At 44.2% G+C, this 23521-nt stretch overlaps 1 protein-coding gene across 1 annotated transcript in view; it reads left to right on the forward strand.

Moving 5' to 3' along the window:
* The first annotated feature begins 2925 nt into the window (after window positions 1–2925).
* The window catches only part of acss2l (acyl-CoA synthetase short chain family member 2 like), an 80811-nt gene continuing 60215 nt past the window's right edge, over window positions 2926–23521 (forward strand). The window contains exons 1-2 of the mRNA XM_067978395.1: window positions 2926–3055; window positions 8660–8855. Of these exons, the coding sequence (XP_067834496.1) occupies window positions 2926–3055; window positions 8660–8855 (326 nt within the window). The remainder of the gene's footprint in view (window positions 3056–8659; window positions 8856–23521) is intronic.

Consider the following 23521-nt stretch of genomic DNA (forward strand, 5'->3'; position numbering starts at 1 on the left):
CCCGTTCACCCATTGCCCCTGTGCTCGCTGACCTGAATTGGCTCCCGGTCTGGGAACGCCTCGATTTTAAAATAATCATCCTTGTTTTCAAATCCCACCATGGCCTTGCCCCTCTCTATCTTTGCGCTCCTCCAATTCTTGCCTCTTGAGCATCCCCGATTTTAATCGCTCCACCATTGGTGGCTGTGCCTTCAGCTGCCTAAGCCCTAAGCTCTGGAATTCCCTCCTTAAATGTCTCCGCCTCTCTACCTCTCTCTCCTCCTTTAAGACTCTCCTTAAAACCTATCTCGTCACCTGTCCTAATATCTCCTTATGTGGCTCGGTGTCAAATATTGTTTGAAAATCGCTCCTGTGAACACCTTGGGACGTTTTACTACGTTAGAGGTGCTATATAAATACATGATGTTGTTCTTATTATTGTTGTTCAGAGAACTACTGCTGTATATTTCTGGCCCTTGTTTCCTACTTCCATTTCCATGCTACTAGATTGTACAGGAACAGACACAATAGGATCATTATTTCATCTGCAACTGTAACTGGCCTTGAAAGCACAGATGCAAGTGAGACTGATCTTATTGAGGCCTTTGTACAATAGTATTTTAAAATTACATTTAAACATTATTAACAAGATACTTTCAGGAATGATAAGTACTAGTAATAATTTTTAAGTGCATATTTATGTGATACCGGTGTTTTAAATAGACTATTTCCTAATGTCTTTGAAATTCTTGCTTTGCTTTAAAAACAATGAGGAATGTTTTCTTCTCCAAATCAGTAAAGCAGCTCTCCCAATACCTCAGTGGATACATGCATCACTTGTTTGTTTGATAGCGCTCCTGTGAAGCGCCTTGGAACATTTTACTATATTAATGGCACTATATAAATTCAAGTTTTGTTTGTTTGTTTGTTTGTTGTTGTTGTTGTTGTTTGTTGTGTGCTGCAAAGTCATACACGTCAGCAAGATCCCAGGTTTGATCGCGGATCTGTGCTGAATTAACTAATCTCAGCTGGGATAGCAGTGCAGATGCAACAATTAAGCACAAAATTCCTGGATTAGGGAGTGAAAATGTAAGGCACGATTCCCATTCCAGTGACCCGTGCTGGAATGTGCACATCTGTTGATATCAGTCCAAAACAAGATTGGGCTTAACTATGATGCCTCTCCCAAGTCAAATAGTCGACCAACATTCATTGTCCAGCCTTACATATCAAGAAAGGCTGCTTGGGTGAGGTACTAGATTGCTACTGGTGCCCATGGGTCCTGAGGCACAAAATTATCAGGAAAAACAAATCTGCAAAGGATCATTTTTTTAAAAAAGCAAGTCAAAAATGAAATATTATTTCTCAAATATTCCGTTCCTTTCTAAAGCTTTGCTGCATGGACTTAGTACAATTACTGAATAAGAACATCATAGTGTATGTAGTTCTGAGGATTCCTGCTGGAAATGCATGTGTATGGATGTTGGGTGAGGACAGGATTAGGCTTAGCAGTGATGGCCTCTGTGATGAATAGCCTGTTGATGCTCTTGGTTCACAGGAAGAATTATCGCTTGGATGAAAAAGTATCAGAGAGCAACCAGTACTCGCGGAACTATGCATGCAACAACAATAACATGTATTTATACAGTGCCATTAAGCTAGTAAAACGTCCCAAGGTGCTTCATAGGAGCGATTATCAAACAAAATTTGACACCGAGCCACATAAAGAGATATTAGGACAGGTCAAAGAGGTAGGTTTTAAGGAGTGTCTTAAAGGAGAAGAGAGAGTTAGAAAGGCGGATAGATAGAAAGGTAGATAGGAGAGATTTAAGGAGGGAATTCCAGAGCTTAGGGTCTGTGAATGCTTTATGACAGGAGAAGGGGATGAGAGACAATTAGCAGGGTACAGTAGTGTAGTGGTTAAGGTACTGGACTAGCAACTCAGAAGCAGCTGAGCTCAAGTTCCACCAAGGCATGTTGTAAAATTGAACACAATAAATATGGTACTTTGTGGGCTAGCTCCAGAAAAAATGACCATGAAAGCTGCCAGATTGTCATAAAAACCCAACCTGCCACCCTTGCCTGGTCTAGCCTACATGTGACTCCAGTCCCACAATATTTGGTTTACTCTTTAAGCCCTCTGAAGTAGCCTAGCAAGCCACTCAGTTGTAAAAACAATCATTGATCAGGACAATTAGGGACGAGCAATATATATGGCCGTGCTAGTATTGATCACATTCTGAGAACAAATTTTTAAAAAAGTGATGTAACATATTCTGCAAATCCTAGAAAATATGATTAATATGGTATATACTAATTGATTTGTACAGCCCGCCAACATTTGCAGTCTCAATGTCTTCTCTCTCCTGAATACATCCATATTTTCTCTTTATATTTATTGAGAAGTTTCTTCTGATAGGGTCCACTATCTGTTGCACTGAGCATGGTATAATGTAATTTCCTTTCCCTTAAAGTGGACTCTTCTTTTTTTTAATCATTTATTGCAAGTAATTGCAATGATTGTTTCAACCAATTTTAGTGCTTCCTTGATGTTCTGCTGTGTTTCCAAGCATCAGGTCACCCAGATAAGGGGCTGCCAACGTAAACAGAAAGTAAAGGGGGCATCATGCACTCGTTTTGTATTTAGCAATATTATGCATTGTGTTATTAAATAAAAATATATTTATTGATATACGATTTGTGTATATGTGGTATATTATCATGATGCAAACTTTTTGTTTCATGTGAACCAGCCCTTCGCTATTGCACACCAAGAGATGCAGTGGGCTGGTCTGGGCCAGGTACGTGGGGCGGAGCCTGAGGGAGGTCTTTGGCACTTTACGGATCGACTCCCAGTTGTTATTGGAACTGCAGCGATGATTAATAATACAACACACTGTGCTTAGTCCAGTCTTTGCTGGAGCTGTTCCTTTTCAAGAGATAACCATGACTTCCGAGAGAGTTTCTATGAAAAAGTTGGTGTACCATCCCGACCGATTTCTCCAATCAAACGCTCACATGCCAGATTTTGAAACATACACAAAGCTACATAAGAAATCTGTTGAAAACCCAGAAGGTATAGTATTTTTAACAAATCAATGAATGAAACGAGCTGACGAAATCCAATTAGACATAAATATTTATCTATATATCTACTCTATAAAACTATTGACATCAGTCTAACGTTGAGTTGTTTGCAAACTTCGGCTATTTCAGCTTTATGTTTCTGATGTTCTGTTTGTGACACGATTGAATAAACAAACGTGGTTAACATTCAGGTACTGCAGTGTGTACTACATGTATCATGTATGTACAGAAGTGCGATACTTTTAGTATTTTTTGCTAGCGGTCCACAGGCAAAGCAATTTTCCGAATATCTGGAAGGCTTTTTACAACTATAGTATTTGTCTCCTTTCTTATGTTTCATGCATTAAAGAGAAAATTGCGGGTGGATTTAGCAGCGATTAAAGGAGTTCAGTGATGTCATAAAGTAAGACGGTGATGTTTGGTTCAAAACTGCCGTTTAACCTCAGGGATGACATTTCTGATAGGCAGTCACCCTTTGTACCATGTGTATTGGGAAACTCTAAGTGATTGGTACATCACAAGATAATTACAGACGATGAAGACCATTCATGCCATATTTGTTCATCCATTCAGAGTGAACCTAAAATCTCCTCTCCCACTGTAGCATCCAATCGTTTCCTAATTATTCCAGGATTTTTGCCTCCACTAGCATCCATCTAATTCAGGTATTGATCACTCTTTGTAGGAAGTAGAATTTCCTGATATCAGTACTAATTGCTGCCAAATTGGTGTCAGCCTTGGCTCAGTGGTGGCCCTCTCACCTCTGAGTCAAAAAATTGTGCTTCAAAACTCCAGTCCAGATTTGAGCATATAATCCAGGTTGACACTTAAGTGGAGTGCTGCACTGTTGGAGATGCTGTCTTTCAGATTAGATATTAAACTAAGGTCCCATCTGCCCTCACAGGTGGATGTAAAAGATCTCATTGCACAATTTAAAGAAAACCAAGGGAGTTCTCCTGGTGTCCTGGCCAACATTAATCCCTCAACCAGCATAATTTAAAAGAGATTATCCGGTCATGCATCTCATCATTCTGACGAAGGATCATCGACCTGAAACATTAACTCTGTTTCTTTCTCCACAGATGCTGCCTGACTTGCTGAGTATTTGCAGATAGTAAGAGCTACAAAAAGAGAGTATGAAAAGAAACTTGCAAGGGATATCAAAACCAATATGAAGAACTTTTATAGTTATATTAGGAAAAAGAGGGTGGTCAGGAGCAGTGTTGGCCCCTTAAAAACTGAAAGTGGGGATATTGTCATTGACAATGGGGAAATGGCAGACATGTTGAACAATTACTTTGCATCAGTATTTACAGTAGAAAAAGGGGGTAGCATGCCGGAAATCCCAAGAAAACTAATATTGAATCGGGGACAGGGACTCAATAAAATTAACATAAGTAAAACAACAGTAATGAAGAAAATAATAGCACTAAAGAGTGACAAATCCCCAGGACCAGATGGTTTCCATCCCAGAGTTTTAAAGGAAGTAGGTGAGCACATTGCAGATGCCCTAACTATAATCTTTCAAAGTTCTCTAGATTCAGGAACTGTCCCTCTGGATTGGAAAATTGCACATGTCACTCCACTTTTTAAGAAAGGAGAGAAAGGGAAACCAGGGAATTATAGACCAATTAGCCTAACATCTGTTGTGGGGAAAATGCTGGAGTCTACAATTAAGGATAGGGTGACTGAACACCTCGAGAATTTTCAGTTAATCAGAGAGAGCCAGCATGGATTTGTGAAAGGTAGGTCGTGCCTGACAAACCTGATTGAATTTTTTGAAGAGGTGACTAAAGTAGTGGACAGGGGAATGTCAATGGATGTTATTTATATGGACTTCCAGAAGGCATTTGATAAAGTCCCACATAAGAGACTGTTAGCTAAGATAGAAGCCCATGGAATTGAGGGAAAAGTACGGATTTGGTTAGGAAGTTGGCTGAGCGAAAGGCGACAGATAGTAGGGATAATGGGAAGGTACTCACATTGGCAGGATGTGACTGGTGGAGTCCCGCAGGGATCTGTCTTGGGGCCTCAATTATTCACAATATTTATTAATGACTTAGATGAAGGCATAGAAAGTCTCATATCTAAATTTGCCGATGACACAAAGATTGGTGGCATTGTAAGCAGTGCAGATAAAAACATAAAATTGCAAAGGGATATTGATAGATTAGGTGAATGGGCAAAACTGTGGCAAATGGAATTCAATATAGGCAAATGTGAGGTCATCCACTTTGGATCAAAAAAGGATAGAACAGGGTACTTTCTAAATGGTAAAAAGTTAAAAACAGTGGATGTCCAAAGGGACTTTGGGGTTCAGATACATAGATCATTGAAGTGTCATGAACAAGTGCAGAAAATAATCAATAAGGCTAATGGAATGCTGGCCTTTATATCTAGAAGACTAGAGTACAAGGGGGCAGAAGTTATGCTGCAGCTATACAAAACCCTGGTTAGACCGCACCTGGAGTACTGTGAGCAGTTCTGGGCACCGCACCTTCGGAAGGACATATTGGCCTTGGAGGGAGTGCAGCGTAGGTTTACTAGAATGATACCCGGATTTCAAGGTTTAAGTTACGAGGAGAGATTACACAAATTGGGGTTGTATTCTCTGGAGTTTCGAAGGTTAAGGGGTGATCTGATCGAAGTTTATAAGATATTAAGGGGAACAGATAGAGTGGATAGAGAGAAACTATTTTCATTGGCTGGGGATTCTAGGAGTAGGGGGCACAGTCTAAAAATTAGAGCCAGACCTTTCAGGAGTGAGATTAGAAAACATTTCTACACACAAGGGGTGGTAGAAGTTTGGAACTCTCTTCCGCAAACGGCAATTGATACTAGCTCAATTGCTAAATTTAAATCTGAGTTAGATAGCTTTTTGGCAACCAAAGGTATTAAGGGATATGGGCCAAAGGCAGGTACATGGAGTGAGATCACAGATCAGCCATGTTCTTATCAAATGGCGGAGCAGGCACGAGGGGCTGAATGGCCTACTCCTGTTTCTATGTTCTTATCCTATGTTCCTATTTCCAGCATTTTCTGTTTTTATCTCATTGTTGTTTGTGGGACTTTGCTATGCACAATTTGGCTGCTGTATTTCCCTACGCGACAGCAGTAACTACATTTCAAAAGTACTTAATTAGCTGTAAAGTGCTTTGGGAGATCGTGAGGTCATGAAAGGTGTTATATAAATGCAACTTCTTTCCTTTAATTTTGTCTTTTATTAGTTTGAACCCATGACCCCCTGTTCTACTCTTGTAGTTTATTTCAATGTAATTTTCTGATTTACCTTTTCCATACCACTCACAATTTTATTTACCTCTATAAGATCACCTCGTTTCCTCGATGCCTCGTTTCAAGGATGAAAAGCCCAAGTTTCTCCGGTCTTTTCTCACAACTCAGACCCTTGACACTAGAGATCAGTCTCGGTTCTTCTCTGCACTGCCTCCAAATCTTGACTGTCTTCCCTGCTTAATTGATTAGAACCATACACTGTACTAAAGGTGTGCGCGTTGGAGCACAGTACAGTTTGATCAAGAATCCTCTGACTTGTATTCTTCTGTTTTGCCTATGCAGTTTAACATTCTATTGGCTTTGTTGATTGGATTGGTTGGACACGTTTAGCATTGAATCTACTAAGACTCTAATGTGGAGAAATTGAACATCGCTGTGCCTGCTTTTTTTGGGCGTTAAATCACCACAGGGGGGATGAATTTTAGGTCACGGCCCTAGTCTTCCCCGGAAGTGCCCGGTTGCCATATTGGAAGCCGATGACTTCTAGGTCTACAGGGCGCTTGCCTGAAACGGGAGTTAGGCGCTTTGCATATTCAATTTGGGGTCCTAACGCTGATTAGGAGCTTGTACCCCACATGCTCTGCCCAATTGTTCCTGGATCCTCAGCGGCCTAATCAGTGGTCTTCAAAGGAACTGCTGGAGGCCACTCCAAAAAATAGGAATGCTCCTCCTGGTTCCACAAAAACACTGTGGGCTACTGATGGCCTGCCCCCACCCCCTCCACTTTGCCTTCCCCAGGACTTACCTGCGGTCTGGCACGGTGTCAGAGCCAGCCGGATTTGGTCAGGCTCCAATTGGCGTCTACAACTCTCCGATTCAATGCAAATAAAGCTTGAGGCCCAATTTTGCACAAGTCTCAGGCAGAAGTCTTCGAGCATGCATTGGGATGGCGCCGCCCATTTTGCACCCGAAACTGGCATGAGTTGAATTTCTCCCTCTAGGTCTTTTTCCACTTCATCTTTAACTATTTCAATACCATTCATGGACTATGTGTGTTGCTCATTTTTGTTTCCTATAGGCAGTACTTTACACTTGTCTGTATTAAATTCCATCTGCATTGTTCTGCCCACTTATATATTTTGTCCAACTCATTCTGTAATTTCTGAGCTGCCTCCTAATGACTTTCTAATTGAAGGATTAACAATTGTGATGTAATCCGTATACATTTACTGATATCAGAGCCATAGAATCATACAGCACAGGAGGCCATTCGGCCCATCGTGTCTTTGCCAGCTCTTCGAAAGAGCTATTCAATTATTTCCACTCCCTTGCTCTTTGCTCATATTTAATTTATAATTCAGTACAAAGAAACTATACATCATTAGATGGGGATTAATGGTAAATTTGCCATGATGGCTCAGTGCGTAAATACCTGCTCAATGTGTTATTGAGGCATACAGATCAGGAGAGTCAGTTTCAATCCCTGATCTGTGCTGTGTTAGTTGGTCTCACCTAGGGTAGCTGTAGGAGTACATCAATTGGCCCAGACACCACTGAGCTAGGGAGTGGGCTGAGCTGCAGAGTGTGCATGTACATGCAGTGGATGAGGACAGGATCAGAATTAGCTGTATTAACCACTCTTTTGAAGAGTGTGGCAGCTCTTGCTGACTATGGTTACACATTAAGAATGCACACAAAGAGATTGGCTACTTGGCTGAAGTTTCAGGCCAGATTATACGGTCAAGTGTCTGGAGTGGGGCTTGAACCGACAATCTTCTGACTCAGAGGTAAGAGAGCTACCACTGAGCCACGACAGACGTAAATGCCATTGCTACTAGGGCAGGTCAGAGGCTCATTATTTTGCAGCGAATGGCTCACCTCCTGATTGCCCAAAGCCTTTCCACCATCTACATGGCACAAGTCAGGAGTATGATGGAATACTCTCCACTTGCCTGGATGGATATAGCTGCAACAACACTCGAAAAGCTCGACACCATCCAGGACAAAGCAGCCCGCTTGATTGGCACCTCATCTACTGTCCTAAATATCCACCCCCTCCATTACCAGCGTACCTTGGCTACAGTGGTTCAAGAAAGCAGCCCACCGCCACCTTCTCAAGGGCAGCTAGGGATGGGTAATAAATGCAGGCCTTGCCAGTAATGCTCATAACCTCAGAATGAATTAAATAAAAAGTTGCAGTAATTATTATTATGTTCATGACATCATCCCTTCAAGAATAAAGTAATTTTAACCTGTGGCGAATTACTGGGAAATAACACTGCTTGTATGTTCCACTTATAAAGTATGTTCTATTATTTATAGATCTTGTTATTAGCATCATTCTATTTTTTTCAAACAGAATTCTGGGGTGAGCTTGCTGAAGGGTTTTACTGGAACAGTCCTCCGACACGAGCAATTCTAGATTACAATTTTGATGTGACGAAGGGGAATGTGTATGTGAAGTTTATGGAAGGTGCAACAACAAACATCTGCTACAACCTCCTGGATAGAAACATACAAGAAAATGACCAGGGAGAGAAAATAGCTTATTACTGGTAATCAAAGGCTTTATATTTTTTGTTCTTCCTTTTTTTATATCTTTTATTTTTTGTTTAAATTTTACTTGTCAAAAATGGTTTGCAGTCCAGTAGATGACAAATGTTCTAACCATAGCTTTTGTTTAGAACTGAAAGGAATATTTAGACAAAGTGTTAATTTTATTGGTCCAAGAAATAACCCAAGAAGATGAAAACTCCCTTTGTCTTCTAAAGACATTGAGTAATTTTGGAGTATGGCTCCGTTGCAGCCAGCTACCTGATGGCACCTCATCCAAGTGGTTATGCTTCATGTAAAAGAAGATTGTGAAAGAAAAAAAATGAAGGGAAAATGCAGAGAAATGGGATTAGAGTCGATGGCTTAATTTGAAGAGCTAGCTCCGGCACAGGACTAATGGACTAAATGGTCTCCATGTGGTCATGTTTATAATTTCTATGATTCTATGTATCAGGGGAAGGGAGAGTTATCTGAGAGTGGCTGTTGTTACCAACTCCCTTGTATGGTTGCAAAATGACTCTGATGGAGGCAAGGGAATGGGTTGCCTGGATGGCATCTCAGTTGCAGTAAGTGTGTGCGAGCTTGGGGGAGATAGGAACAGGTCGAAAAATGAGGGAAGGGAAAAAAATGCTTCTATATTCTGACCCTTCAAATTTGATTTGTCACATTTATTTCTAAATAATCAAACCAAATTAGAGTAACAAATAGGGTATGGTAGCCTAGTGGTTATGGTACTAGACTAGTAACTAGTGACTAGTTGTGAGTTTAAACCCTACCATGGCAAGTTGTAAAATTGAATTTAAAATATCAGGTAATTTATAGGCTAACATTAGTTTTTAGAACCTTGTCTACCCCCCCCCCCCCCACCAACCAAACATTCAGAAGGACTAAGCAGCTGGAATGGCTTTCCCAATGGGCATACTCCTGTTCTGCATAATAATGGAGGAGGAAAGGAGCAACAGAGGCAAGAGGCTATGAAAGTGAGGCACCATGACAGAAAACAGCAACCCACTTGCTGTTACTCGTATTGGTGGTGTTGCATTTACACTTGTTTTACGGCAGTTTTTATGTTCCGGCGTAGGCAAATGAGCTCCATAGGAAATTTTGGCAAATACTGTATAAACCGTTGTAATTTACTTGTACTTCTTTCAATTTAGTCACAGCGGTTTACTTGTACTTCTTTCAATTTAGTATACTGTATCCGCTGCTCACAATGGGGTCTCCTCTACATTGGGGAGACCAAACGCAGACTGGGTGATCGCTTTGCTGAACACCTCCGCTCTGTCCAAGGGCGTGACCCTGACCTGCCTGTCGCTTGCCAATTTAGTTCCCTGTCCCACTCCTACTCTGACCTCTCTGTTCTTGGCGTCTTACACTGTTCCAATGAGGAACAAAGTGAGCTCGAGGTGCAGCACCTCATATTTCGTTTAGGCACTTTACAACCTTCTGGACTTAACGTTGATTTCAATAACTTCAGATCATAACCACTGCTCCCATTTCTTTGGACAGCAAGTGCTGGTAATGGTTCTGCTGCTGCCATTTACAGCTAATCCTGATCAATCTTTTGTTTCTTGACCATCCCATTACCACTTTCCTTGCCTTGCACCATCATCCCTTTTGTCATTTAATCATTCATGCCCTCCACCCTATAACAGACCTTTCCTTTTGTTCTTTCCTCACCTCCCCTCCCTCCGCGCTTTCCCTGGCTCTGTACTTGCTCAAAAACTTTTAACTCTTTTAACACCTTCCAGTTCTGATGAAAGGTCTTCGACCTGAAACGTTAACTCTGTTTCTTTCTCCACGATGCTGCCTGACTTGCTGAGCTTCTCCAGCATTTTCTGTTTTTATTTGAGATTTCCAGCAACTGCAGTATTTTGTCTATGAAATTCTTTGTTGTGTCTTTGAGTGATGAATTTTCCTGTAGGGGCAGTGTAGCAATGGGATGGGACGTCAGCCTGCCCCCAACTCCACCCCAACCTCGACCTATTTCCCTGGATCAGGGGTCATTTTTCCTGCATGGTGGGCTCCCGTCAGGATTTCAACTGCCAACAGGGAGCACTCCAGTGGCCTCGAAGGGCTGCTATTTTTTTTATTCGTTCATGGGATGTGGGCGTCGCTGGCGAGGCCGGCATTTATTCCCCATCCCTAATTGCCGTTGAGAAGGTGGTGGTGAGCCGCCTTCTTGAACTGCTGCAGTCCGTGTGGTGAAGGTTCTCCCACAGGGCTGTTAGAAAGGGGAGTTCCAGGATTTTGACCCAGCGACAATGAAGGAACGGCGATATATTTCCAAGTCGGGATGGTGTGTGACTTGGAGGGGAACGTGCAGATGGTGTTGTTCCCATGTGCCTGCTGCTCTTGTCCTTCTATTGTAAACAATTTTACAACACCAAGTTATAGTCCAGCAATTTTATTTTAAATTCACAAGCTTTCGGAGGCTACCTCCTTCCTCAGGTGAACGATGTGAAAATGAAATCCTCGAAATGAAATCACATTTATAATTCACAGAACAATGCTTGGTGATTACAGACAGTTTTTTCAACTGCCCGTTGCCAAGGCAATCAGTGTGCAGACAGACAGGTGTTACCTGCCAGGTCTCAGAATATACAAATCACCAAAAAAAACAACAAACAAAAAAAAACAGAGATAGAGAGGTAGAAACATAGAAAAGACAGCAACTGACCCGTTATATTAAAAACAGATAACATTTGTTCGCTGGTGGGGTAACGTGTAGCGTGACATGAACCCAAGATCCCGGTTGAGGCCGTCCTCATGGGTGCGGAACTTGGCTATCAATTTCTGCTCGACGATTTTGTCGTGTGTCTCGAAGGCCGCCTTGGAGTACGCTTACCCGAAGGTCGGTGGATGAATGTCCATGACTGCTGAAGTGTTCCCCGACTGGGAGGGAACCCTCCTGTTTGGCGATTGTTGCGCGGTGTCCGTTCATCCGTTGTCGCAGCGTCTGCATGGTCTCGCCAATGTACCATGCTCTGGGGCATCCTTTCCTGCAACGTATGAGGTAGACAACGTTGGCCGAGTCACAGGAGTATGAACCATGCACCTGGTGGGTGGTGTCCTCTCGTGTGATGGTGGTATCTGTGTCGATGATCTGGCATGTCTTGCAGAGGTTACCGTGGCAGGGTTGTGTGGTGTCGTGGACGCTGTTCTCTTGAAAGCTAGGTAATTTGCTGCGAACGATGGTCTGTTTGAGGTTGGGTGGCTGTTTAAAGGCGAGTAGTGGAGGTGTGGGGATGGCCATAGCGAGGTGTTTGTCCTCATTGATGACATGTTGAAGGCTGCGGAGAACATGGTGTAGTTTCTCCGCTCCGGGGAAGTACTGGACGACAAAGGGTACTCTGTTGGTTGCGTCCCGTGTTAGTCTCCTGAGGAGGTCTATGCGATTTTTTGCTGTGGCCCGTCGGAACTGTCGATCGATGAGTCGAGCGTCATACCCCGTTCTTACTAGGGCGTCTTTCAGCGTCTGTAGGTGTCCATCGCGTTCCTCCTCGTCTGAGCAGACCCTGTGTATTCGCAGGGCCTGTCCATAGGGGATGGCCTCTTTGACGTGGTTAGGGTGGAAGCTGGAAAAGTGGAGCATCGTGAGGTTGTCCGTGGGCTTGCGGTAGAGTGAGGTGCTGAGGTGCCCGTCTTTGATGGAGATTCGTGTGTCCAAGAAAGAAACTGATTCTGAGGAGTAGTCCATGGTGAGCTTGATGGTGGGATGGAACTTGTTGATGTTATCGTGTAGTCTCTTTAGTGATTCCTTGCCGTGGGTCCATAGAAAGAAAATGTCGTCGATGTATCTGGTGTATAGTGTTGGTTGGAGGTCTTGTGCAGTGAAGAAGTCCTGCTCGAACTTGTGCATGAAAATGTTGGCGTATTGGGGTGCGAATTTGGTCCCCATGGCTGTTCCGTGTGTTTGGGTAAAGAACTGGTTATCGAAGGTGAAGACATTGTTATCCAGGATGAAGCGGATGAGTTGTAGGATGGCGTCCGGAGATTGGCTGTTGTTGGTGTTGAGTATTGATGCTGTCGCAGCGATGCCGTCATCGTGGGGGATACTGGTGTATAGTGCCGAGACGTCCATCGTGGTGAGAAGGGTTTCAGGATGCCCTCGATGTATCCAGAGAGGTTCTCACACAGGGTTCCGTTGCCTGATACGATAGGACGTCCGGATGTGTTGGCTTTGTGTATCTTTGGGAGGCAGTAGAAGTCTCCCACGCGGGGAGTACGTGGGATGAGAGTGCGTAGGATGCTTTGAAGGTCTGGATCGAAGGTCTTGATCATCGACGACATTTTCTTTCTATGGACCCACGGCAAGGAATCACTAAAGAGACTACACGATAACATCAACAAGTTCCATCCCACCATCAAGCTCACCATGGACTACTCCTCAGAATCAGTTTCTTTCTTGGACACACGAATCTCCATCAAAGACGGGCACCTCAGCACCTCACTCTACCGCAAGCCCACGGACAACCTCACGATGCTCCACTTTTCCAGCTTCCACCCTAACCACGTCAAAGAGGCCATCCCCTATGGACAGGCCCTGCGAATACACAGGGTCTGCTCAGACGAGGAGGAACGCGATGGACACCTACAGACGCTGAAAGACGCCCTAGTAAGAACGGGATATGACGCTCGACTCATCGATCGACAGTTCCGACGGGCCACAGCAAAAAATCGCATAGACCTCCTCAGGAGACTAACACGGGACGCAACCAACAGAGTACCCTTTGTCGTCCAGTACTTCCCCGGAGCGGAGAAACTACGCCATGTTCTCCGCAGCCTTCAACATGTCATCAATGAGGACAAACACCTCGCTATGGCCATCCCCACACCTCCACTACTCGCCTTTAAACAGCCACCCAACCTCAAACAGACCATCGTTCGCAGCAAATTACCTAGCTTTCAAGAGAACAGCGTCCACGACACCACACAACCCTGCCACGGTAACCTCTGCAAGACATGCCAGATCATCGACACAGATACCACCATCACACGAGAGGACACCACCCACCAGGTGCATGGTTCATACTCCTGTGACTCGGCCAACGTTGTCTACCTCATACGTGCAGGAAAGGATGCCCCAGAGCATGGTACATTGGCGAGACCATGCAGACGCTGCGACAACGGATGAACGGACACCGCGCAACAATCGCCAAACAGGAGGGTTCCCTCCCAGTCGGGGAACACTTCAGCAGTCATGGACATTCATCCACCGACCTTCGGGTAAGCGTACTCCAAGGCGGCCTTCGAGACACACGACAACGCAAAATCGTCGAGCAGAAATTGATAGCCAAGTTCCGCACCCATGAGGACGGCCTCAACCGGGATCTTGGGTTCATGTCACGCTACACGTTACCCCACTAGCGAACAAATGTTATCTGTTTTTAATATAACGGGTCAGTTGCTGTCTTTTCTATGTTTCTACCTCTCTATCTCTGTTTTTTTTTGTTTGTTGTTTTTTTTGGTGATTTGTATATTCTGAGACCTGGCAGGTAACACCTGTCTGTCTGCACACTGATTGCCTTGGCAACGGGCAGTTGAAAAAACTGTCTGTAATCACCAAGCATTGTTCTGTGAATTATAAATGCGATTTCATTTCGAGGATTTCATTTTCACATCGTTCACCTGAGGAAGGAGGTAGCCTCCGAAAGCTTGTGAATTTAAAATAAAATTGCTGGACTATAACTTGGTGTTGTAAAATTGTTTACAATTGTCAACCCCAGTCCATTACCGGCATCTCCACATCTTGTCCTTCTAGGTAGTAGAGGTCGTGGGTTTGGGAGGTGCTGTCGAAGAAGCCTTGGTCAGTTGCTGCAGTGCATCTTGTGGATGGTACACACTGCAGCCACTGTGCGCCGGTGGTGAAGGGAGTGAATGTTTCGGGTGGTGGAAGGGGTGCCAATTAAGCAGGCTGCTTTGTCCTGGATGATGTCGAGCTTCTTGAGTGTTGTTGGAGCTGCACTCATCCAGGCAAGTGGAGAGTATTCCATCACACTCCTGACTTGTGCCTTGTAGATGGTGGAAAGGCTTTGGGGAGTCAGTAGGTGAGTCACTCGCCGCAGAATACCCAGCCTCTGACCTGTTCTTGTAGCCACAGTATTTATATGGCTGGTCCAGTTAAGTTTCTGGTCAATGGTGACAACCAGGATGTTGATGGTGGGGGATTTGGCGATGGTAATGCCGTTGAATGTCAAGGGGAGGTGGTTAGATTCTCTCTTGTTGGAGATGGTCATTGCTTGGCACTTGTCTGGCGTGAATGTTACTTGCCATTTATGAGCCCAAGCCTGGATGTTGTCCAGGTCTTGCTGCATGCGGGCTCAGACTGCTTCATTATTTGAGGGGTTGCGAATGGAACTGAACACTGTGCAATCATCAGCGAACATCCCCATTTCTGACCTTATGATGGAGGGAAGGTCATTGATGAAGCAGCTGAAGATGGTTGGGCCTAGGACACTGCCCTGAGGAACTCCTGCAGCAATGTCCTGGGACTGAGATGATTGGCCTCCAACAACCACTACCATCTTCCTTTGTGCTAGTATGACTCCAGCCACTGGAGAGTTTTCCCCCTGATTCCATTGACTTCAGTTTTACTAGGGCTCCTTGGTGCCACACTTGGTCAAATGCTGCCTTGATGTCAAGGGCAGTCACTCTCACCTCACCTCTGGAATTCAGCTCTTTTGTCCATATTTGGACCAAGGCTGTAATGAGGTCTGGAGCCAAGTGGTCCTGGCGGAACCTAAACTGAGCACTGCAAGAGGCAGGCGTGATATTAAAGGGGCAGAAAAGCTTTGAAGTTTGGAAGAACTGTCCCCGTTGAAGGCCTTGACTGAATCCGAGGCCTTCAGCACTTACCTGCAGGCAGGTAAGGAGCGGCTAGCAGCGGTCGTGGCAGAAGCAGGGGGCGGGAAATGCAGGTTGAACGATGAGGTGATTGGCCTTACCACCCGCATCTTCCCTCATTCTCCGCCACTATCTTGCCTAATTTCAGGCTGGTCCTGGAGGAGAATCCAATGCTTTGTAGATTTCTCTACATTAACATTTTTTTTCTGAGTTCTTGCTCCTCTGAGAATCCTGGGGCCATTGCTAGTGCCTATATCCTGGGTTGGTGTGCCTTCAATTGCCAACTTGATTATGGATATGTGGGTCACTGCTATTTTCACATGTGCCTTCTTTCTTGGTATATTTTAAGTTTTCCAACAAAATTACATGGGTTTTAAATGCTGAAAATTCATTCGATGGTCATTTCATTTTTTATTTTGGGCCCTGATCGCTGGCTTGCATCTGATCCTTGAAAATGATTTTCTACTGACTTATGAGTTTTTATTGGGCCTACTACATGTATCCGACCTCCGTTCAACCCCTTGTGCGCCAAGTAACTAAGAATTTAGATTGAGACATTTGCTTTTATATATTTTTACTTTCCTTCTGCATATACTGGGCTCTTCACCCCTCACAAATTATTTGTTTCGTTTCATTACTTTTTGTTGTACTTTTTTTGGGCAGTAAATCGGTGTCTAATATGATGTATGCTCATTATGAGCCTGAAGTTTTGCCTATACCAATATACCTCCCGTTATATTGGTATAGGCAAAACAATAGACCTCCAGGGTCCGTGCCTGAAACATGTGTTAGGCCCTTTGAATATTCAAATGAGGAGCCCAATGCCTGTTTGAGGCCCCTGTGCAATAGAGGTTTGCCCTGAGGCAGCCAGCGTTGGCACTGGCTGCATTCAGGAAAACCAGGTTCACATGCAGCCTAACAGGCAGTCCTTAAAGGGACTGCTGCAGGCCACAACCAACGAGGTAAGTTTGTTAAAAATACTTATCTGAAGTGCTCCTCCCAGCTCCATGTTAAAACTACACGGGTCGCTGCCAGCCATTGCTCACACCCCCTTCCAATTGCGAACCTGAACCCTCCGATTGCCACCAGCATCTTCCCTTATTGCCGCCACCACCCTCCTGGGTCTTGGCCACTGCCACTGTCCGAGATCCTGATACCTTCCCCGATGCCAGCCACAGCTATCCTCCCTTCCGATCGATCCCCTCCTGGTCGCATCTCCTCTTCTGATTGCCCCTTCTCCCAGCCCTCTTTAAAGGCTTGTTTGAGGAATGCTGCAGGCAACGCAATGGCCTGATCTTCGAGGCTTCTTCTCGGGCGAGCTGCCCAGGGACTCTCATTAGGTGATGATAATGTGGCCCGAGGCCCAATATCAGGTATGCCTCGGACCTATCCATTCAGGCGTAAAGATTGTCCCCTGTGCCCCCCTGCACACCAGTTTATGGGTATGAACTAATTTTGCTCTCAATATATCCATGTGCAAAGACACAGAATAAATTAACTGTGGTATGGGAGCACACATTTCTTGTCTGTAATGTCACACTTCAGTGCCACACTTTTCGATTGGCTTAACTTTCTTGGGCTAGAAATTGGGCCGTGTAGTACCCGTTGTTTCGGTGCTATGTGGCCTCTCGAACATCCAAGATGGTGTCTTGGCTGCGCACGCATGTTTCCAGCATGACATGCGCCGGACGTCATCTTGGTATAGGAGTTAGCACATGCGCAAATACCGAACTCTGGAAGCATGTAAAGTAAGGAGAAAATGGATAAAATCAGTGTGCAACACTGATTTAAAGTGCTAGTTATTTTGGGACTTAACGCTCAACTTAATGCACAATCTTAACAACGACCATCTGAAGGTGTCCTAGAGTGCCTGGAGGACCCCGACCAGCGCTATTTAAAGGGACCATGCAGGGCTGACAGGTTAGTGGCTGGATTATTGCTTCTGGCTGCTGATACATTTGTAACTGTTTTTGGAGGTCTCCTATACTTGAATACTAGGACTAGGGGACATAGCCTAACATCTAGAGCCAAAACGTGCAGAAGTGAAGTTAGGAAACGCTGCTCCACACAAAGGATGGGAGAATTTTGGAATGCTCTTCTGCAAATGGCAGCTGATGCTAGCTCAATTGTGAATTCTAAACCTGTGATTGATAGATTTCTGTGAACCAAAGGTATTAAGGGATATGGAGTTAAGGCAGATATATGGAGTTAGGTCACAGGTCCAGCATGATCTCACTGAATGGTGGAATAGGCTCGAGGGGCTAAGTGCCACTGCCACTTGTTGTCTCCTGATATGCACCACCTTCTCCTGCAAGAAAGCGGGATGAGTATTTGGGTGATGTGCCTGTCATGTTTGAATAGCTGTCAGTGTGTGTGGCCTGTGAGTTGTGGGTTGGCTGCAACAGTGAGAGGAAGCATCTGATTGACAGAGTTGAGTACTGATGGAAAGTGTTTGTTGGTAAGTGGGTGATAGGGGGTGTAGTGCATGGAGCAGTGGATGCGGTTGGTAGGAGATGCCACTTAACAGTTGACCTTGCTCACCTTGACCATCCGTGTTAAAGTATTGAACTTCTTCCTGAACTGCATCCATGTTCATGATGCTGTGCGCCTGGCATTGACTTCATCCCCCGCTGCCGCCTACTGCCTTTTGGGCAATGTCTGGAGGGACTCTTGCATTTCCCCCCCCCCCCCCACTTTCTGCACCAAGGCCTCTAGTGCACCATCAGAGAACCTTGGTGCACGCTCTCTCGCAGGCCTGGTACAAACTCGGATTGGTGGATTGGTGGATTGGTGAGATCTGGCATGCAGATTGGAGGATGTGGGATTTAGTAGTGCGCAACCTTTATTCAATGTTTTAATATAAACTCATCAGTTTGTAAACATAGGGACGGGACCTGCATCTGTGTTTTATGTGTGCGATGTCTGATCTCCGTTCAGACTCAGTGCAGACAGCAGATTGTTATTTTCAACAAATAACAGGTACTGGCTACCTTTAAGAGATTTTTAAGAGACAGCCTGCCTTTAAGCGATTGGGGCTTCCTCCGCTGGTGGAAAGTGCGAATTGCATTGAATCCTCATGACAACGCTGATTCAGGACGCTGCTTGAGGCTGGACGAAATTCTTGTCCTGCTTGTGCAGCGGCCATTGGGCGCGGGGTAATAGCGGAACGTGCTACCCACGCCCAATAATAGGCCCTATCCAATTATTTTTTCCCTCCTTATTTCTAAAAGGGCAACAAATCAGAATTCTGTAACTCTGATCAATGAGGAAAATCTACCAATAAAAGAAACCACAAACTGAACCAATCATACCATTTTCTTCACAGGAACAAAAATGTTGAAAATAAGGATTATACTTTAATAAAGACAAAAAAAAATCCATTTTTCACAGTAGCATGATTAAAACTACCAAAAAATGGTCTCATGAATTGTTGAGTATCTTCAATAAGTGGACAACTCAGTATCTCTGAAAAGCCCAGGATTTGAGTTGATATTCTTTCTAGAGCTAACACCATCAGCTGAAGAGAAGTAACAACTGCACCTCTGTCTGCAGTTCTCTGGATACCACAATCCGAATGTGTGCTGTGTATAGAATCTTAAACCTCAGCACTTCCGAGACTCTTCCTCTACACTCTGCCTTCACTCTATCCTTCTCCACCTGCATGTATTGGATGATCCCAGTTGTCACTTTCCACCCAGTGCAGTCAATTTTCACGAAGTGCTCTCAAGCCCCAGACCCCAAATCTCCAAGACCCCATCACCCGTAAGTACCTCCAGCCCAACGCCCAAGCCTGTTCCCCCTGATTACTCCCACCTCCTTCCTTCCTCCTTCTTCCCAGCATAAGTTCTTAGTTCCACACTTTCTCTCTACTACCACCTAAATGCATAGGAATACATAGAAGTTACAACATGGCAACAGGCCATTCGGCCCAACCAGACCGTGTTGGTGTTTATCCTCCATGTAAGCAAATAGTTCTAATCACATTTACACACCCTGTTCCCATATCCCTTCAACCCCTTTTTCTTCATCCACCTATCCAATCTAATCTTGAATGTTGACATAGTTTTTGCCTCAACCACTAACCCTGGAACTCCTCAAAACATCCTCAAAACTCTGTGTGTGAAGAATTTTCTCCTGCCCTCAGTTCCAAATCTCTTACATTTAATTTTGTATTTATGGCCCCTTATTCTTGACCTCTCAGCTATTGGAAATAATCTGCTTCTATTTACCCTGTCCCATCCTTTCATAAATTTAAACACTCATATCATATGGCCCTGTAATCTGAGCTGTTCTAACAAAAAAAGACCCAAGTTTACAAGTCTTTCTTTGTATTTATATTTCCTCAATTCAGGCAACATCCTAGTGAATCTGCTTTGAACCCTCTCTAAAGCCTCAATCTCCTTCCCATAGTGTGGAGCCCTTCCTGATCCTGATAGCTACCTCTAAAGTGGTACATTTTTGCCTCTCATCTTGTGTTGTATATCATAGGCTTTAAAAAAGGTAAGAAACAGGGAAATGGGGGTTGCAATGAGCTAGACACTTGCCTTTCACCTCTGTGACTTGGTGAATGCAGCAAATGCTGTACATTTAAATTCGTGGTAAATTTAATTTTGTGTAAATTTAAATGCACAAATAGAGCAACATGTATTTGAAAGTGAAAATTTGCTACATCACAGTATTAAAATGTCAACATTAAATAAGTTCTGTATCTGAAACATGTATGCTCTATTTCTGCTGCCCTATATATTTGACTTGTATTGCTAATACAGGAATCAGGCAATCTGTTTAGAATGGTATTTTCTTGGTTTGAAAAATACCATGTTATGGTAGCAGATATACATACATATTCAAAATCATTGGGGGTGATTTTAATTTTGGGTGATGGTGTAAAACGAGCGATATCGAGTTGCCCGCCCATTATACACGGCGTCCGATTTTTCCCTTTCACTGACTTCAGTGGAAAGTAAAACTGGGCGTGGTGTACAATGGACGGCAGATTCAGTATCGCCCGTTTTACACCATCGCCCAAAGTTAAAATTACCCCAAAGAGTTTATTGACCTCGCGTTCCAGGAGGTTGCTTGTGTAACTATTATAAGGGGTATGATGGCCTAGTGGTTATGGTACTGGACTAGCAACTCAGAGATCGTGAGCTCAAATCTGGCAAGTAGGAGATTGAATTTAATAGATGCGGTAATTTGTGGCAAGCACTAGACAAAAGTGCCCATAAAAGCTTCAAGGAAGGGAACCTGCCATCCCTTACTGGTCTAGCCTACACGTGACTGCACAATATGTCATTGACTTTTAATCCCCTCGGGGCAACTAGGTAGCGATGGGCAGTAAATGTTCCCAAGTCCAAATAGCGAAATAAAAATAAACAGGTTTACTCAGTGAAAACAGTGGTTTTGTGCTCCTCTTATGCACAGTCAATGCTCGCCTTGTTTAGTTTGGACATGAAGGTTAGAACTTGTATATGCTCCCCCGCTAGCTCATTTAGAAAGTATACAACTAAACCATACAGATGAAGAAGGTTCCAGGTTCAATCCCCAGTCTATGCTGAGGTAGCTGATCTTAGTACGCCCAGCAGTTGTGGCATTACATTAAGCTTCAGCAGCCCTGGGTGAGGGAGGGGAAAGATTAATCGGGGTCTCCATTCATGGTGATTACTATGCAGTGAGTCCTGCTGGAAAGTGCATGAAAGTGGGCGTCATGTGAGGACAGGGTCAAGCCCAGCTGTAATGCTCCACATTCATAGACCCTGCTGCATCTGTTGTCGAGGCATATACATGAAGAATTACTACCGGAAAGGGTATTCAGCACTTTGAAATCCTTTGAAACAGCAAGAGTTAGTACCTTCAGGAGGGAGAAGAGGAAAACTGGAGGGAGAAAGGTGGTAGATAAAAACGCTGATTTTAACTCGGGCCAGAAATTGGTGGTTTGGGGACAAAAGTGAGCGGCCAGGAGCCCGGAGCGTGAGGCCTGGGAGATTTTAACTCTCGAGCCTCAATAGCATGCCCTGATACTGACTCCCACCCAAAGCCGACGGGAATGCATCACCGCAAGTGGGCAGAGTTGAAAATTGGGAGGGGAGGGTCAGGCAGCTGTCGGGGACCCACGGAAACGGTCCCCGATAATGTAAGTGTGGAAGAGGAGAATTGGTAAAGTCTGCGATCGGGGGAAGTGGGAAGCCCAGGGCAGGTGAGGCTCAAGGTATCCAGAAGGAGTCCTCCTGCTCCTACTGACCCACAAGGAACCTATAAAAATTAAAAAAGAAATTGAAAATACCTGGGCCTCCTTTGGGCAGGAGTATGCCTTCCACCAGCATTCAGTGGAGGGTTTGAGACTGTTTGGACCTTAGTCGGGCCTGCAGTTAAAATGGCATGCACGTCCTAGTGACATCATTGGGACATAACTTCGCCATTTAAATTAGGCCCCCGCTCATGCACTTCATTGGCTGTAAAGTGCTTTGGGACATCCTGAGGTCATGAAAAGCACTATATAAATGCAAGTCTTTCTTTCTTTCTTTTCTCTGGAGCGAGTGGCCATTCCGTGTCTGAATTCAGGCAAGTTAAGATGGGAGCGTGGCACGAATGTTCCCCTGCATCTTAACCCCCGCCGTACCATTCCTGCCAGGCGGGGAGGGGGGAAGGGTGTTAAATTACCTCCTAACAACTTGCGTATGATTCTGATGTCTTGTGATACGACTGGTTCCAGAAACCTCCCTGTTTTATGCAGGAGGAGAATTCAGAAGCTGACATGTAGGGAAAAAAAAATCTGGCATTCTTCACTACTCTTGTGCAATATTGTTCTTTACCCTACTTTAGCCTTTAAGGCCAGCTAAAGAAGTCTAGAATAAAAGAAAAAGCAACTGCTATTCATGAGTGATCATATACCATAACTTTTATTAATTTACTGTTTTTTTTTCATGTGCTGCATGCCCCACAATAGAGTGAAAGTGCTGTATAACCTACCCACTCATGCAGACTTTGTCATTTGGTTCAATACTGGGCTGTGCATTTACCAACTGAGCAATAAGACAGCTGATATATATACTGTTTCAGTATATCTTATATATACTTTAGGCATACAGTATACCTTAGGTGTTAGCCTTGGCTCAGTGGTATCACTCTTGTCTTTGAGTCAAAAGGTTGTGGGTTCATCCCCCACTCCCAAGACTTGAGCACTTAATTCAAGCTAACACTCCAGTGCAATACAGAGGGAATTCTACAGTGCCGGAGGTGCCATATTTTGGACGAGATATTAAACCGAGGCTCCGTCTGCCCTCTCAGGTAGATGTAAAAAATCCCATGGCACTGTTTGACGATGAGCAGAGGAGTTTTCCCAGTGTCCTGGCAAATATTTAACCCTCAACGAACATCACTAAAATAGATTATCTGGTTATGCATCTTATTGCTGTTTTGTGGAACTTGCTATGCACAAATTGGCTGCTGCATTCTCCTACATTCCAACAGTGACGATGCTTCAAAAGTACTTCATTGGCTGCAAAGCAAATTGGGGTGTTCTGAGGTTGTGAAAGGTGCTATATAAATGCAAATTCTTTCCTTTATCTAATATACTCTCTAGATACAGCAGAAATATTGAACCTATAGTTACTTTGCCTCAGTATTTACCAGGGAGACTAACATGGTGGGCATGATATTAGAAGAAGAGATCAAAAATGATATAAAGACATTTAAGATAGAAAGGAGGGAGATAATTGATAAACTAATCAAACTTAGAGAGGATGAAACCCCTGGTCCAGAAGGATTGCATCTGTGCTTGTTAAAAGTAGCTAGGGAAGAGATATCAGAGGCACTATTACAT

The sequence above is a fragment of the Heptranchias perlo genome, chromosome 3 (genome assembly GCF_035084215.1).
Source record: "Heptranchias perlo isolate sHepPer1 chromosome 3, sHepPer1.hap1, whole genome shotgun sequence".
Taxonomy (NCBI): Eukaryota; Metazoa; Chordata; class Chondrichthyes; order Hexanchiformes; family Hexanchidae; genus Heptranchias; species Heptranchias perlo.